This window comes from Uloborus diversus, unplaced genomic scaffold, assembly GCF_026930045.1.
Source record: "Uloborus diversus isolate 005 unplaced genomic scaffold, Udiv.v.3.1 scaffold_13, whole genome shotgun sequence".
Lineage (NCBI taxonomy): Eukaryota > Metazoa > Arthropoda > Arachnida > Araneae > Uloboridae > Uloborus > Uloborus diversus.
In genome coordinates, this window is record NW_026557987.1 from 5,051,291 (window position 1) to 5,064,997 (window position 13,707).

General features: G+C 34.5%; 1 protein-coding gene across 1 annotated transcript in view; it reads right to left on the reverse strand.

Annotated features, from left to right (window-relative positions):
- Window positions 1-911: 911 nt before the first annotated feature.
- LOC129232632 (long-chain fatty acid transport protein 4-like) overlaps window positions 912-13,707 on the reverse strand; it is a 53,472-nt gene continuing 40,676 nt past the window's right edge. The window contains exons 5-7 of the mRNA XM_054866764.1: window positions 12,776-12,946; window positions 2,971-3,040; window positions 912-927 (exon numbers count right to left, since the gene is read on the reverse strand). Of these exons, the coding sequence (XP_054722739.1) occupies window positions 912-927; window positions 2,971-3,040; window positions 12,776-12,946 (257 nt within the window). The remainder of the gene's footprint in view (window positions 928-2,970; window positions 3,041-12,775; window positions 12,947-13,707) is intronic.

A 13,707-nucleotide genomic window follows, 5' to 3' on the forward strand; every position in this document is an offset into this window, starting at 1 on the left:
CTGTTTACGTATGGATTCACATATATTCCAAATTTCAACCAGAACGTAGCATTACTTCTTGAGATAGGGCACTCACAATGGAAAAAAAGAACGGGTGATTACGCTACCCCCTTTTTAGCTGTTGACACCAAAATAAAATCAGCTCTTATACCCACTAAGGGCTACTTGTCAAAAAATTTTTGTTTAATTCCGTTCGTTATTTCTTGAGATACAGCAGTCACAATTGACGACAAAAAACATTCTATAACTCAACCCCCGTTTGAGCTATTGACACCAAAATTGAAACAGCACCTGCTCCTGTTAGGGGCAACATGTGGACCAAATTTTGTTTGATTCCGCCAGTTACTTCCTGAGGAATAGCAAGAACGCGTAACTCAAAAAACGTCCCATTGCTCCACCCCCCTTGGAGGAATTCACGCCAAAAACCAATGGGCACAAGTTCACATGGGGGCACATATGTGTACTGAATTTCGTTCAATTTCATGCGGTAGTTTTTGCTGTAGAGCGGTCACAAAAAACTGGTCACACACAGACGTGACACACATACACACACACACACATACACACACACATACACACACACACACACACACACACACACACACACACACACACACACACAGACATTTTCCAAAAATAGTCGAAATGGACTCAGCACACCTCAAAACGTTCGAATCCGTCAAAATTCGAAATTCGAAAATTTGCACGAATCCAATACTTTCTTCTATATATTAGATATAGAAGAAAGTAAAAACAAAGAGTGATTTGAGGATGCATTTACTATTTTGAAGACTTTAGTTTGTGCTAATTAAAAATATCGGACATATATCGAAATATTCGATATATATCCAAATATCAGATAATTTCGATATTTTTGAAAATATTATGATATTTTCGAACCCTGATTGGAATCATCTCATAGTTAAACTGCAATTGTGAAAAGAAAAATTTGTTGACATAAAATCCAAGAGCAGATCCAGAACTTTTTCAAAGAGGTTCGTAAAAAAGTTTATGTTTTTACTTACATCTTACTACGTATATCTGATTTACACATAGTGTGAAAGTAGAAGCTGCTACATAATTTTTATTTTTATTTAGATTTAGCCAAAAAGGGGGCAGGCAGGAGGGATTCACGAAATTTTCCCATCATCAAAGGTCTAAAGTTTTGTTTTTGGAGCTTCAATTTCGTAGTAATTTCGGGGGAGGGGAATTTCGAAAGTCTTTCCCGCAACCACCATCGAAGGTCGTTTAAAATGGCGTTTTTTGGAACTTTTCTTTCGAAAAAATACCGGAAGAAAGTCCTTGAACCACATTTTTTACTCTAACACTACCTTAAGTGGTCTACAATCTCGTCTTTGCGACTTATATTTTGCAAAATGTCCTGGGTAAGGCTTCAAAACCTCTCTTCTCTTTAATATCTTCAAAGATTGCCTAAACTTGCTTTTTTGAAACTTCAACTTTGAAAAGTTTCTAGGATGCAGTTCAGAACCCCATTTTTTCAACCATAAAAGATAGATACAGTTGTGTTTCAAGGACTTCAATTCCAAAACATACCCGGTGCAAAGTCCCATCTGCAACAACGATGCTAAGAGAAGTAATGGCTTTCGCATCCAAGCATTGTGTTAACTCTTGTTAAAATCTTAAACAATCATTATTGTAGTTTTTTTTTTTTTTTTTTTTTTTTGAGTATCTATAAACAGTAACGTCTATTCTAGGTACTATGAACAACAGAAATTACTGAAACCGTACCACGTGACTCACAAATGACACACATGCCAGCCAAAGCCTAATATGAAGGGTGCAAAGAGGTAACATAACAATAGGGCCCCGGATGAAAAAGTCTGACTTATATGTTATAACTTATTTACCGGTGGCACGATCTGGCAGAAGGGGACTGTTATTGTTATATATGCGGGAGTTTTCAACGCCCGCCTAGTGGTATCTAGGACGCACCAGAAACATGCTTGAACGGTTTTATCATATTCTCAAATATCTGCGCTGTTTATTTTCTAATATAAAGTGGATAGATTAATATATTTGCTTACTAGCTGCGTTGCCCGGCTTTGCCCGGTCTACTTTGAAAATAAAAATTGTGAACAATCAGACTTAAATAAAAATAAACCAAAAAATAAATAAATAAATAAATAAAACTCATGCAAAATTTCCCCTCCAAACAATGACAACATATATTAAAATACTTTTAAGAAATTAAAATAAAATAAGAGATGTATTTAAAAAGCGTAACTATGGAAACATAAAATAAAATAAGTTGAAGAATTGAAAATGAGAAAGATGGAAATTTAACAATGGATTCAAAAAGCGTTACCGTGGAAACGCGAAAATAAAATGGTTAAAAACATGAATAGAGAACAGATTTTTGAACTTCATTTAATTCCCTTGTAACTTTTTTTCTAATGGAGATAGAGGGTTAAAATTTCAGCCACAGGTCGAGTTAGATCTGGAGTAAAAAACACAGCTCTTTCCAATGCTGTCGAAAAGAAAACTGTGGGACAATTCCTTCACTTTTTATTGATGGATTTAATGAAGAAAGTAGTGCCTAAATTTCAGCTAAGCCTAAAAAAAATCGAGCTGAAAACGTAAAAAACTCCAGTCGCAATTAAGTTAGAGCATTGGAACAAATTGCGTAGAACGCGGAAAATTCTTCCCTTTCCAACGATATATAATATTACTATTTGAGAGTAATTTTTCACCCCCATATTCGGAAATTTATGTGAAAATTGGGCCTAAATTGGAATAAAAAAAGAACTATTAATCGATTTGTTTTCGAACTGGTCTGCAAACCTTCTCAGGACTTAAAGGAACAAACTGTGAAAATTTCTGCAAAATCGTCCGGGTAGTTCTTGAGTTTTGCGAGTTCAAACACACAGACGCTTTTTGAAGACTTCATTTTATACTATGCAGAGATTATAAACAAGTAGTTAAATATTGAAATGAACTGGATGGCTGTACCTGCTGTGTCGGATAATAGCTGCCTTGGGGAGGCCTGTCGTGCCAGACGTATAAATATATAGGAGTTTATCTGTAAATACAAATAAAAACATTAATATGTAGCAACTATTCAGACAGACTTTTCTTTTCTTGGTTCTGCTTATAGAAAGTGCTCAGTACATTTGTGTATTGTTTTAATGACGTTCCTTATTAAAACTTCTAAAAGTACGAAAAAGTCATTTCTGATATTAATAGAAGAAAAAAAAAAAAAAACTCACCACTAAGTCGTACATGTTACATAAAACTTGACATGGAAGAATATCCACAGAGAAAGTGAGTTTTGGGTTGAAATGATTTTAGCGGAAAAATAATGATTAATGTATACATATGAGTACATAACCATGGGAGTGCATGTTCACATGCATGGGTGTACATATACAATTATGCATATACTGGTACATATGTATGCAAAATTTTGTTCGATTTCCTGCAACAGCTTTTGCGCTAGAGTAGCCACGAAAAAAAAACGGTCACGTACATACGGACACATCAACCTCCTCCCCCCCGCACAGACAAACATTTTCCAACTAGCATGCTGTATTCAACACGAAAGTTTCTTCTGCATATCATCTACCATCTACCTTACGAATTCTTGGATCTAAGGCAGCGGTTCCCAAACTTTTTAGGCCACGGAACTCTTGGTGCTTGACATTTACTTCACGGAACCCCATTATTGTTCGTGAGTGGGAAACGAAATATTTGCGAACTGTAAGTCAAATGCTAAAACACGGTTGTGGAAAATCTTAGACAGCATTGTTGGAATAAAACTTCCACTATACATAGGATTCTCCATGGAAATTTTTCAAAATTGAAATCTTAAATAGGCAATAGTGAGCCATCGTAGACGACATTAGAAATGTTGGGGTTCGGAAACTTTCCAACGGAAGTTTTCGATATTTCAGTATCAAAAATGAAAATTTGGACAATTTTCAATAATTGCGGCGCAGTGCTACGGTCGGAGGCGCACCTCCGGGATATTCTTGAGAATGAGGTACTAAAAACAAAATTTTAAACAGCTTCAATGATGTGAGAGATATGTAGTTCCTAAATTTTCCTCCAGAAATTTTTTCTAATTAAAGTCCTAAAACCGTAACTGCAGACGTTCTTCATGTTTTTACAAGGAAGGATATAGATCGGTCGTTTTCTTCCGAAAATATTGAAAAAATTGAAGTCCTAAAAATGGAAAAAAAGGGATTATTTTTTAATGATGTTGGGAAGGGATAGAGTACTGGGGCATACCCGTGTAAATTTTACCGAAGTTGAGATCGCCAAAACACCTTTGTAGGCCATCTTTGATGATGTTAGCGAAAGGGATGGGGTTCGCTCCACGAATTTTTCCAAAATTGATGTCTTAAGTACGCTATTCAATAGAAGTCAATGTACGAAAGAGTTGAAAGTACGCAATAGTACCTAAGTCATCTTTTTAAATTTCTATTCTGAGTGAAATGAACTTGTTAATTTCCCTTGATTTAAATTTATTAAATTGAATCTTGGGTGACATTGAAAGGGTTGGGGTTCGGGATTCTCCCTGGAAATTATTTGAAATAAAATTCCAAAGAAGGTAATTTTTGGCTTTTTTGATCAACTGGAAGGAAGGGAGGGAGATCATGTGTACTTCCCCATCAATTTTTAGAAATCTAAATTCTAAAAATGAAATTTCATACGAGATTCTGTAAAGTTGTGAGAGGGTTCTTGTGGGCAGTAGAAGAGGAGGCTCTCCGGAAAAGTTTTCAAAATTAACGACCTGGAAACGAAATTTTAGACGTTCATTGACTGCAGCCGGGAGCGCTGTTCCCTTGAACAAGTTTTGAAATTGAGACTTTAAAAACAAAATATTAGTTAATCTTTAATAATGTGGAAGGCGTTCGTTGGTTCTTGAACAGAAAATGTTCCGTTTTTTGCATCCTTATATTTTTGGGGGTTGCTGAAGTTGAAGGGCTCCTCCGGTAAGTTTCCGAAATTCAAGTCCAAAATACAAAAATTTTCCTTAATGAAGTGAGGCGTTCAGGGCTATATCCCGTAAAACATTTCAGAATTGAAGCCCTTTAAACGAAAACTTTGGCTATCTTTAATGATGTTGGGAAAGGAGGGTGCGTTTTATTTCTCGTATCCGAACGGTCGCTGTCACAAATTTCAATCGACACAATACACTTCTTTTCTTTTTTCATTTAAGGTTGGAGGAACTACTTTTTAAAGTTTATAGCTTCAATTTAGTGCACCGGGGGTTTTACGCCAGGGTACAGATGTCCCCCTGCTCCCCTTACTAGGAACCTTTGATCATGTTTTAAATTTAAAATAAAGTTTTCTTTAGTAGTAATGATATTTTGCGCCGATGAAAAAAAAAAAAAAAAATAACAGCGCCTGAAAGGGAAAAAGTATCTGCAAGGGGGAAAGATGTCATATGAAATTAGAACAAACAAAGACAATCTGACATTATAAAAAAGCTAAACTTAAACGCTATTAGGTGTGATAAAAAGAAAATGAGAAGGAAATACAGTCTTTTTTTTTTTTTTTTTTTGCAAGCATGCGCAATGTTGAAATATTGAATCAAAGGAAAATATTTTTTCATGAAAAAAATCACTAAAAATAATAGCTGCTTAGGGCGTCGGTGCACCTCAGCGGCTCAGTACGCCACTGCTAATGACGACTAATAGTTACAATGTGGCACGACATTTTGAAACTTTGATCTCGTTTCTTTTATTTTTTCCTCAAGTTACTGCGGAATTTTTGGCAACAGATGTTGCGGAACCCTACTCATCTTTCGGCGGAACCCAAGGATTCCGCGGAACACACTTTCGGAATCGCTAATCCAACGTATAATTATCATGTAATCACTACTACAAAATTATGTTATTTGCAAAAACAGATTCAAAGAGCGAAAATTGAAAATAATTTAAAAAGCCTTGCTTAAACTAATTACAAAAATTTTAATTGCTAACAAAAAAAAGACAAAAACAGATAAAAATTGTAAATCGTTGAGATTTCCCTAGTCATTTGCCAACAATTAAATGGTGTGAAAGGCTTTCTCGAGGCAATCGTAAGTAAAAACATTTTAATGTGATTTTTCTTTCACATTGGTAGTTTAATTAAGCTGTATAACTCTTTCAAAAGATGACGAATATCAGTCCCCCCCCCCCCAAAGCTTGGAGCAGAGGGGGGGGGGGGTGCTTTCCGGTGCAATGACCAAGAAAGAACGTTCGATTGCACCATCTCCGCTGGTTACTTCCTGAGATTTAGCAGTCACACATAACAAAGAAATCGTCCGATTACTCCTCTCACTTGGAAGAGTTGTACGTTAAAAACTAATGGGGACCAATTCACATAATGGTAAAGTACATATATGTGTATCAAATTTTGTTCGATTTAATGCAGAAGTTTTTGCGTTAGAAAAGTCATAAAAAATCAATCGCGCACATAAAAACAGACACATTCCATTTTGACATTTTTACCAAAAAACAATCAAAATGAAATCAGCACACCTCAAAACGTGCCAATTCGTCAAAATTCGATCTTTCTATGAATCCACTACATATTCTTTCCCCCATCTCTAAACCCTATGTTTATTTATTTTATTTTTCAATATTTATTTAACTACTGTATTTATTATACATTAATAATAATAAATAATAATAATAATAAATAGTAATTAATTATTTATAATGAATAATATTTTTATTAACATTTTTAATACTTATTTATTTTATTTAACTTTTTTGTTTTTAGCGATATTTTTACGAGGCATAAACCCTTCTTTGATGCATTATTCTTCCTTTTGTACTTTTACAGGAAAGTGAAGCGAAAATGTAATGTACCGCAGACAGCGGGTTTTGGAACCGCAACAATGATATGTTGTTTTCTTTGCATTGACACTACGCTGGCAGTAAGACAACATTTACAGAACTCGTTTATTGCGAATTGGGATTTTAGACATACAAAGAAATCACGTTTTCTGATGTGTTCATGATAATTCATTATTTACGAAACATAATGTTACACTCAAACTAGTTTTCAAAGAATTATATTTAATTTTAAGATAAGCCCAAATGTGGTGAAAACACGTAATCTAAAAATACAACGGGACCGGCTTATCGGCTCGACGTTAATGTTTAACTTGCTAGTTAGTTCCATGTTTATACTGTAAAAGGTCGTGTTGGACACATTTTTATCCGTCTTGGTTATTTTACACAAATTTAGTACAAAATAATAATTACTAGGGTTCACCTAGTGGTCGAAATTCGACCATATTCATAAATCCATGTTTGAGAAAACTTGAATGAATTTAACTATTTCCAACATCATTATTTCTACTCTTACTCATGTTTAATGCATATCGGGGGAAACGTACAATTTTTATGTGTACAAACAATACCAAACAGTAATAATTTATTTCAATTTAACTTTTTTGTCTGTTAATCTCAAAATAAATGAATGAAAGGGGATAGTTCGGTAATGGGGTCGTTTCTGAAATTTAAATTTTTTTTTTGAAAGAGCATGCTTAAAAACATGGGTTTTAGCCATTTTTTAAATAATTTGAAAAAAAAAATATTTTTTAACAATAATTTTAATTGGTGCCCAGATTGAAATTCATTTTTTACGCTTTTGCACATTGCATCAAAAGCAATGAAATGCCATTCACTGATGCCATTAGCGCACACTGCAAATTATCATAATCTGGAAACAAAATTGACAGTAAAGCGTAAACATTTAGCGCGACAATGGAGCAGCGCGCCAAAGTACATCACTTGTAACGTCATAAAGACAGCGCCTTATTTCTAGAATCGGACTTAAAAAAAAATAAATATTTTTAAAAATAACCGTTGTGAAAATAGAAGTTTTGTCTGTCTAAAAAATAATTTAAAAAAAAAAACCTTTTTTTAATAATAATGGGCAGGGATAGAATCTGGAGCACACTCGCGGAAATTATTCGAAATTGAAATCCTAAATACGCCTTCGTCTATCATACTTTGACGACATCAGTTGAAAACATGGATTTCGGGGACTTTCCCTGGAAAATTTTTTAAAATTGTGGTTTTAACTCGGAAATTTTAGACGATTTTTAATGAGGGTGAACGTTGCGTTTGAGGGTTTTCTCCCCGAAAATTTTGATCGCAAAAACGTAATTTTAGACTTAGGCTATCTTTGATAACCTGAAAGGAAGAAATGCAGATCGGGTATTCATCCCCGGCAATGTTTCGAAATTGATGTTCGAACTTCTAAAAATTGAACTTTAGACGAGGTCTTATAAATTTGTGACAGGATTCACGTTGACGGAGAGCTCTCCCACAAAACAGAAGGATTCTCCCACAAAGTTTTTAAATTGATGACTTGGAAACGCTGTTTTAGATGTTTATAAATGTGTGCTACTTATCTCTCAGGTTCGTGGCGGTCCCGGCTACAGTCGGGAGTGCTCCCTGGGCTGCTGCCAAGTCAAAAAAGTAGGGAGTGTACAGGGTTGGATACAAAAACAGTTTTTTCAGGGGGCAATGGACAGTAAAAAGCAGGGCAGGACTGGACCCCTCAAAGGGCCGCATGATATTTCTGGACATATTTACCCATTGTAGATGTATACAACGAGGGGAGTAAGGGGGGGGGGAATGTTTTCGCGTGTCATTGCTCATTATTAACTACAAAATTTTTTGCATAAGTGTTCCCACGAGAGGGGCATTAAAATTTCTATTTGGTAGTTTTGGGGGTATTTTTCTGGGAGGGGGAGGGGAGTCGTCTTTCTTAGGATTATAATGTTTTTACCTGGTATCTTTTTTTTTAAATTGACCTTAAGAGAGGGAATTTTATTAGAAGAGTAGTGCAGGGTTTCCCTTTTAATAAAATATGTATTGCTCTAAAATTGAGGAGGTCCGGGGGTTTCTCCCCCGGAGGAAATTTTCAGAAAACGATGTAAAATTCTGCATTTTAAAGCCTTATAAGGGGGAAATCGGCACTACAAAAATATCAGAAAATAAAATGGACCAACTGAAAATTAAGATAACACAGTAAAAAATGTTTTTGGGTCGACAAATCAATGGCTGCAATCGACAGAAAGAAAGAGCTAGGGAGGAGAAAAGATAATTCTTTGTTACCTGCGTTACATGGGCTTTCGGTGTGATTAGTCTTAGAACACCCCTCCAACAGTGGCGCAATTTTTTTTTTTTTTTTTTTGGAGCACATTAAAAATTCTAGAAATAGAAGCTTCAAAAACGCGATTATACGCCATATTTATGGACTTTTGGGTAAAGAATGGAGCTTCAGGGACTGACCCCGTTCTTTTTTTTTAATAGATCGAAATCAATTATTCCGCCCCCTCCAAATTTTCGAAATTGAAGTTTCAAAAACGCAATTGTCGACAAATTTTGAAGATTTTACGGAAAGGAGGGTCTGGAGGTCTTCTCTAAATTTTTTTTCAAAATTATGGTCCTTAAACAGAAGGAATATTTTGTATTCAGGGACTATGCCGCTTTTTTTTTTGCAAGTGTAGTCTAAAGAACCGATTTTTTTTAAATTAGAGAATGGTGGTTCGGGGACCCTTGCCCATATATTCTCCTTAATTCACGTCTTAAAAACGTTATTGTAATACCATATTTTGTAACACAAGAGCCGGTAAGTTTTCGAAATTAAAGCTCCAAAAACGCAATTTTCAAACTTGCTGGGTATTTGGGGACGTTCCGGTAAATTTTGCGGAATTGAAGATTTGGAAACGAAATTTAAGATGATACATAATGCTTTCGGTGTGCGTGTGGGGGGGGGGGGCTTCGGAGGAGTAGCATTTTGAAGACTTTCTTATTTACAGGTGAACTAGGAAAAAAGAAAAGGGATGGGGGGGGGGATAATTAAATGACCAATAAGACGTAACTATTGAATATGTTTCATTCAAAGATTTTCCCCCGACATTATTATTATTTTTTTTAAATTAAAATCACTTTCTTTTCCCCAATACGTGTTATTCAATAACGAAGAATAGTTTTAAAAAACATTCAACTCAGCATTCTGGGGGGGACCTCAGCCCCCCTTCTGGTTACACTGACTGAGACACTGCCTTCCAACCAAAAATTGTTTAATAATTGCATAGAAATTTTGCAGAAGGAACCGTAAAGCTTTTAAGACATTTCTACTTTAACTGATTACATGTCATTGACTTCCCTGCTTCTTTTGAATGAATTAAAATAATATTGATTACCGATACACAATTGATAACATTAAATATTTTATTATAATAAAAGGAAAATATGATTCTTTTGGATTTAAAATTATATTTAGAAATTGTGATTACCGTATCATTGTGTACAAGAAATTGCTCTTTTAATCAAAATTATTACCACATCCAAAGCTAAAGTAACATGGCTAAACATAAACATAAAAACGTAATATAATGTTATCTAAAAATAACGGAAAATCTATGAATAATTGTGAACGAATTTTACGAAATAAGTAAATGAGCTGAAGTCAATAATGGCAATTGTGGAATCAGATAAGAGAAGTTATGAATTAATAATATATGTACATAATGATGCTTCTTTAAAAGGAAAAGCGGACATTTTCCTAAAAAATAAGTAAAAGGTTATCGTAAAGTTTAAAAGGATAACTTAATAAATATCCTCACAATGATAAAAGTCGTCTCATTTCTTGACTTAACGGAGTTTATCAATAACTTTTTTATTGTAAACTGTAAAAAGTTTCTGTTTTACCCTGTCTTTTCAAAATTCAAGCTGACAAAAACGGACCCTTCAAGAAACTATTCGCCTACAACAGAGTATAAAAAATATTCTTAAAGGCCTGAAAAAATGGGGGAAGGGGGCAGCCCGGATCTAACGTAACCGCAGACGCCGCAGTACGGGGAGCGGGGCACACCACAGCGGGGTCCACGGCTCGAGAGACCAAAGAATCTTTGTTAAAATAAATAAAAAAATTTTGCTCAAATTTAAAAACGTGAAATTATTTTCAACACTAGCAAAAATACCCGGCGTTACCTGGGTCAGTAATAATTATGAGAAAAATCGTTACTTGCTTTTGTTTTCTGGTTTAAGTGAAAGAATTTAAAACACATCTTTTTGACGTGATTAAAAATCGAGTTTCTTCCTTACCCATAAAAGTAAAATAGCAATAAGTATAAAGAACAAAATAGTATTGATTTAGAAACGAAAGCACTATATTTAAGCATATACAAATTTCCAAAACATGAAATTACTCTTTTCATGTTTAAAAAAATTAATCTGTTGATACTTTTTTTTTAACATGGAGTCTAAAACCTTCTCTGTATTGCTATTGAAGTTGCTCGTAATCCCCTTATACTTGCTTTAGTTATTTTGGGAAATTTCAATCATTGTGGGCTCTTGGTGCGATTTTACCGAATTTGCGGGAATCGTTTTGGGATACCTTCGATGATGCTCCCTCCTTCTTTCCTTACTTTGTAAAACGATATGATATTAATTTTCGCTACAAAGATATTATCGCCAGGTGCTGAGATACACTTTTGGTCACCATAAAATGGCGCTGAAGAGTTTCATCCAAAATGTTTCCAAAATAAGTAGTAAAATTTGGCGATTGTTTGAAATTGTGCAAAAAGGAAAATTAATGGAAGTTTTTGTGTTGTTTATGGATTTGCCTAATTTAGTTGCTGGATTATTTAACACACAGTAAAAAAAGTTTCTTAAAGATTCTTTGATTGGCGATATTTTGTTTACATGGTGAAAGCTAAGAAACATTATGACGTAGTCTTCGGCTTCAAAAACAGTGACGTTGAAAAGAACTGCCAAATGCATCAGCTACGGAAATCTTTCTGCAAAATTTTTGGCGATCTGCTGGTTGATTGGATAATGAGTAAGTGTTCAATCAGCATAAATAATAATAAAAACCATTAATTACATTAAAGTTCCGTTTAAATGGAAAATGATCAGCCAAATCATATATTATTTGCCAATCTTGTGCAAAAATCTTACTTCAAGATTTGACTTGAGAAAAGCCTTGAACAGTCACGAAAAGCAAAGATAGTCAACAATACAACTATTGTCGCTATCGACAAGGAGTTGAGATGATACACTAAATACTGTATTGAGATTAGGAAAGCCTTCGAACATGGAACTAAAAAGCTCATAACTCGTTTTTTATTCTACTTAGAAATTTTGAATAGGTGCCATCTTCAGCAGAAAAATCAGAGCTTTCGATGGACATATAATGTAAATATGTACAAGTATTTTTTCATCCCTATATTAGAGAATTTATACGAAAATTGTATTTTATTGCTCCCCTAAGGTGGTTTTGCCCCCCATAACGGGACGAAAACTACCCTATGTGTTATTCTGATGCATAAGCTATATTATTGTAAAGTTTCATCAAAATCCGTTCAGTAGTTTTTGCTTGAAAGAGTAACAAACATCCATACATCCATACATCCATACGTCCATACATCCATACATCCATACAGACAAACTTTCGCATATATAATAGTAGTAAGACGCATTTTCTAATGCGAAGATCCATATCCCTGCAGTAAAGTGTACATTTGTAAGCTTTAGGCCCTAAACGAATGATTCAATTTTTATTGCAAACGTGCACCTTCTCACAATGTATTTATTCAACATTAAAATCACAGCGAAAAGTAACATTTGATGTTATTAACTTATTATTAAGTGAAGTGTACCAGATGTGCATTGTACCTCTGGTAAAATCATTTACTTGAAAATAGAGTTTATTGGTTGTTTGTGTGTTTACTCGGGCAAGTTCCTTGCAGAACAACATGAAAACAAGCAAAAGATTTTATGGGGAATTTATTTACCTTCAAAGTTGATCTTGATGTTCCGCAGCGGTTCTTCGCTCGTAGAAGATTCCTCTAAGAGCGTGTCCAGGTTCTTGGCCATGACATCACTTGTGGCAGAACTCCGGGCGTTGAAGCAGTAGTAGTCCATGGTGTCTTTGCGTTTTAAAAATGTTATGGCATCTTTGACAGCTGGAAAAGAGAGAAAAAAAAACTACTGTTCTTTTTGAATTCATAAATTTACTACCTAGAAGGTAACGAAGTTAATTTTTTTAGCCGTTTTAAAATCAGTCAAGGACTGTTGGTTTTACAATTTTCAGACACTCGGGCCAGAATGCCAGCTTGAGGCATGGGCAAGTGGGGCACAAGCCCACGACACTGAAGTTTAGGAAACACAAAATCTGTATCAAAAGTTTTTAAAAATTAGAGTAATTTCACACCGCACAAAGGCAAATGTAAATATTAAGTCAACATTAAAATAACAGAATTTTTAAAAAAATACCAAGCACTTTTCATAATGCAATCAAAAGACAAAATTACTTTTCTGGGTCAGAAAGGACAATTTAAGAATTTCTGTGGTTTTCGGAAATTCCAAGAAAATGAGACCACAAACGAAGAAAAGTACGGCTCAAGTCATGAAGAGAATTTCTTATCATTCACAACTTTGAGTGTCGAAGCATGCAATAAGAAAATTTCTTATTGGAAAGATTTGTTTTGAAATGATTAGAACCGCACTTTTCTTCGTTTGTGGTGTCATTTTCTAGGAATTTTCGAAAACTACAGGAATTCTTCGATTGTCCTTTATAACCCAGAAAAGTTATTTTGTCCTTTTGAGTTCATTATGAAAAGTGCTTGGTATTTTTTTAAAATTCTGTTATTTCATTCTTTTTAATGTAAATGTATTCCAGAAATAGAATAATTTTACCCTCACGAAACTTCACCTTATTTTTTCA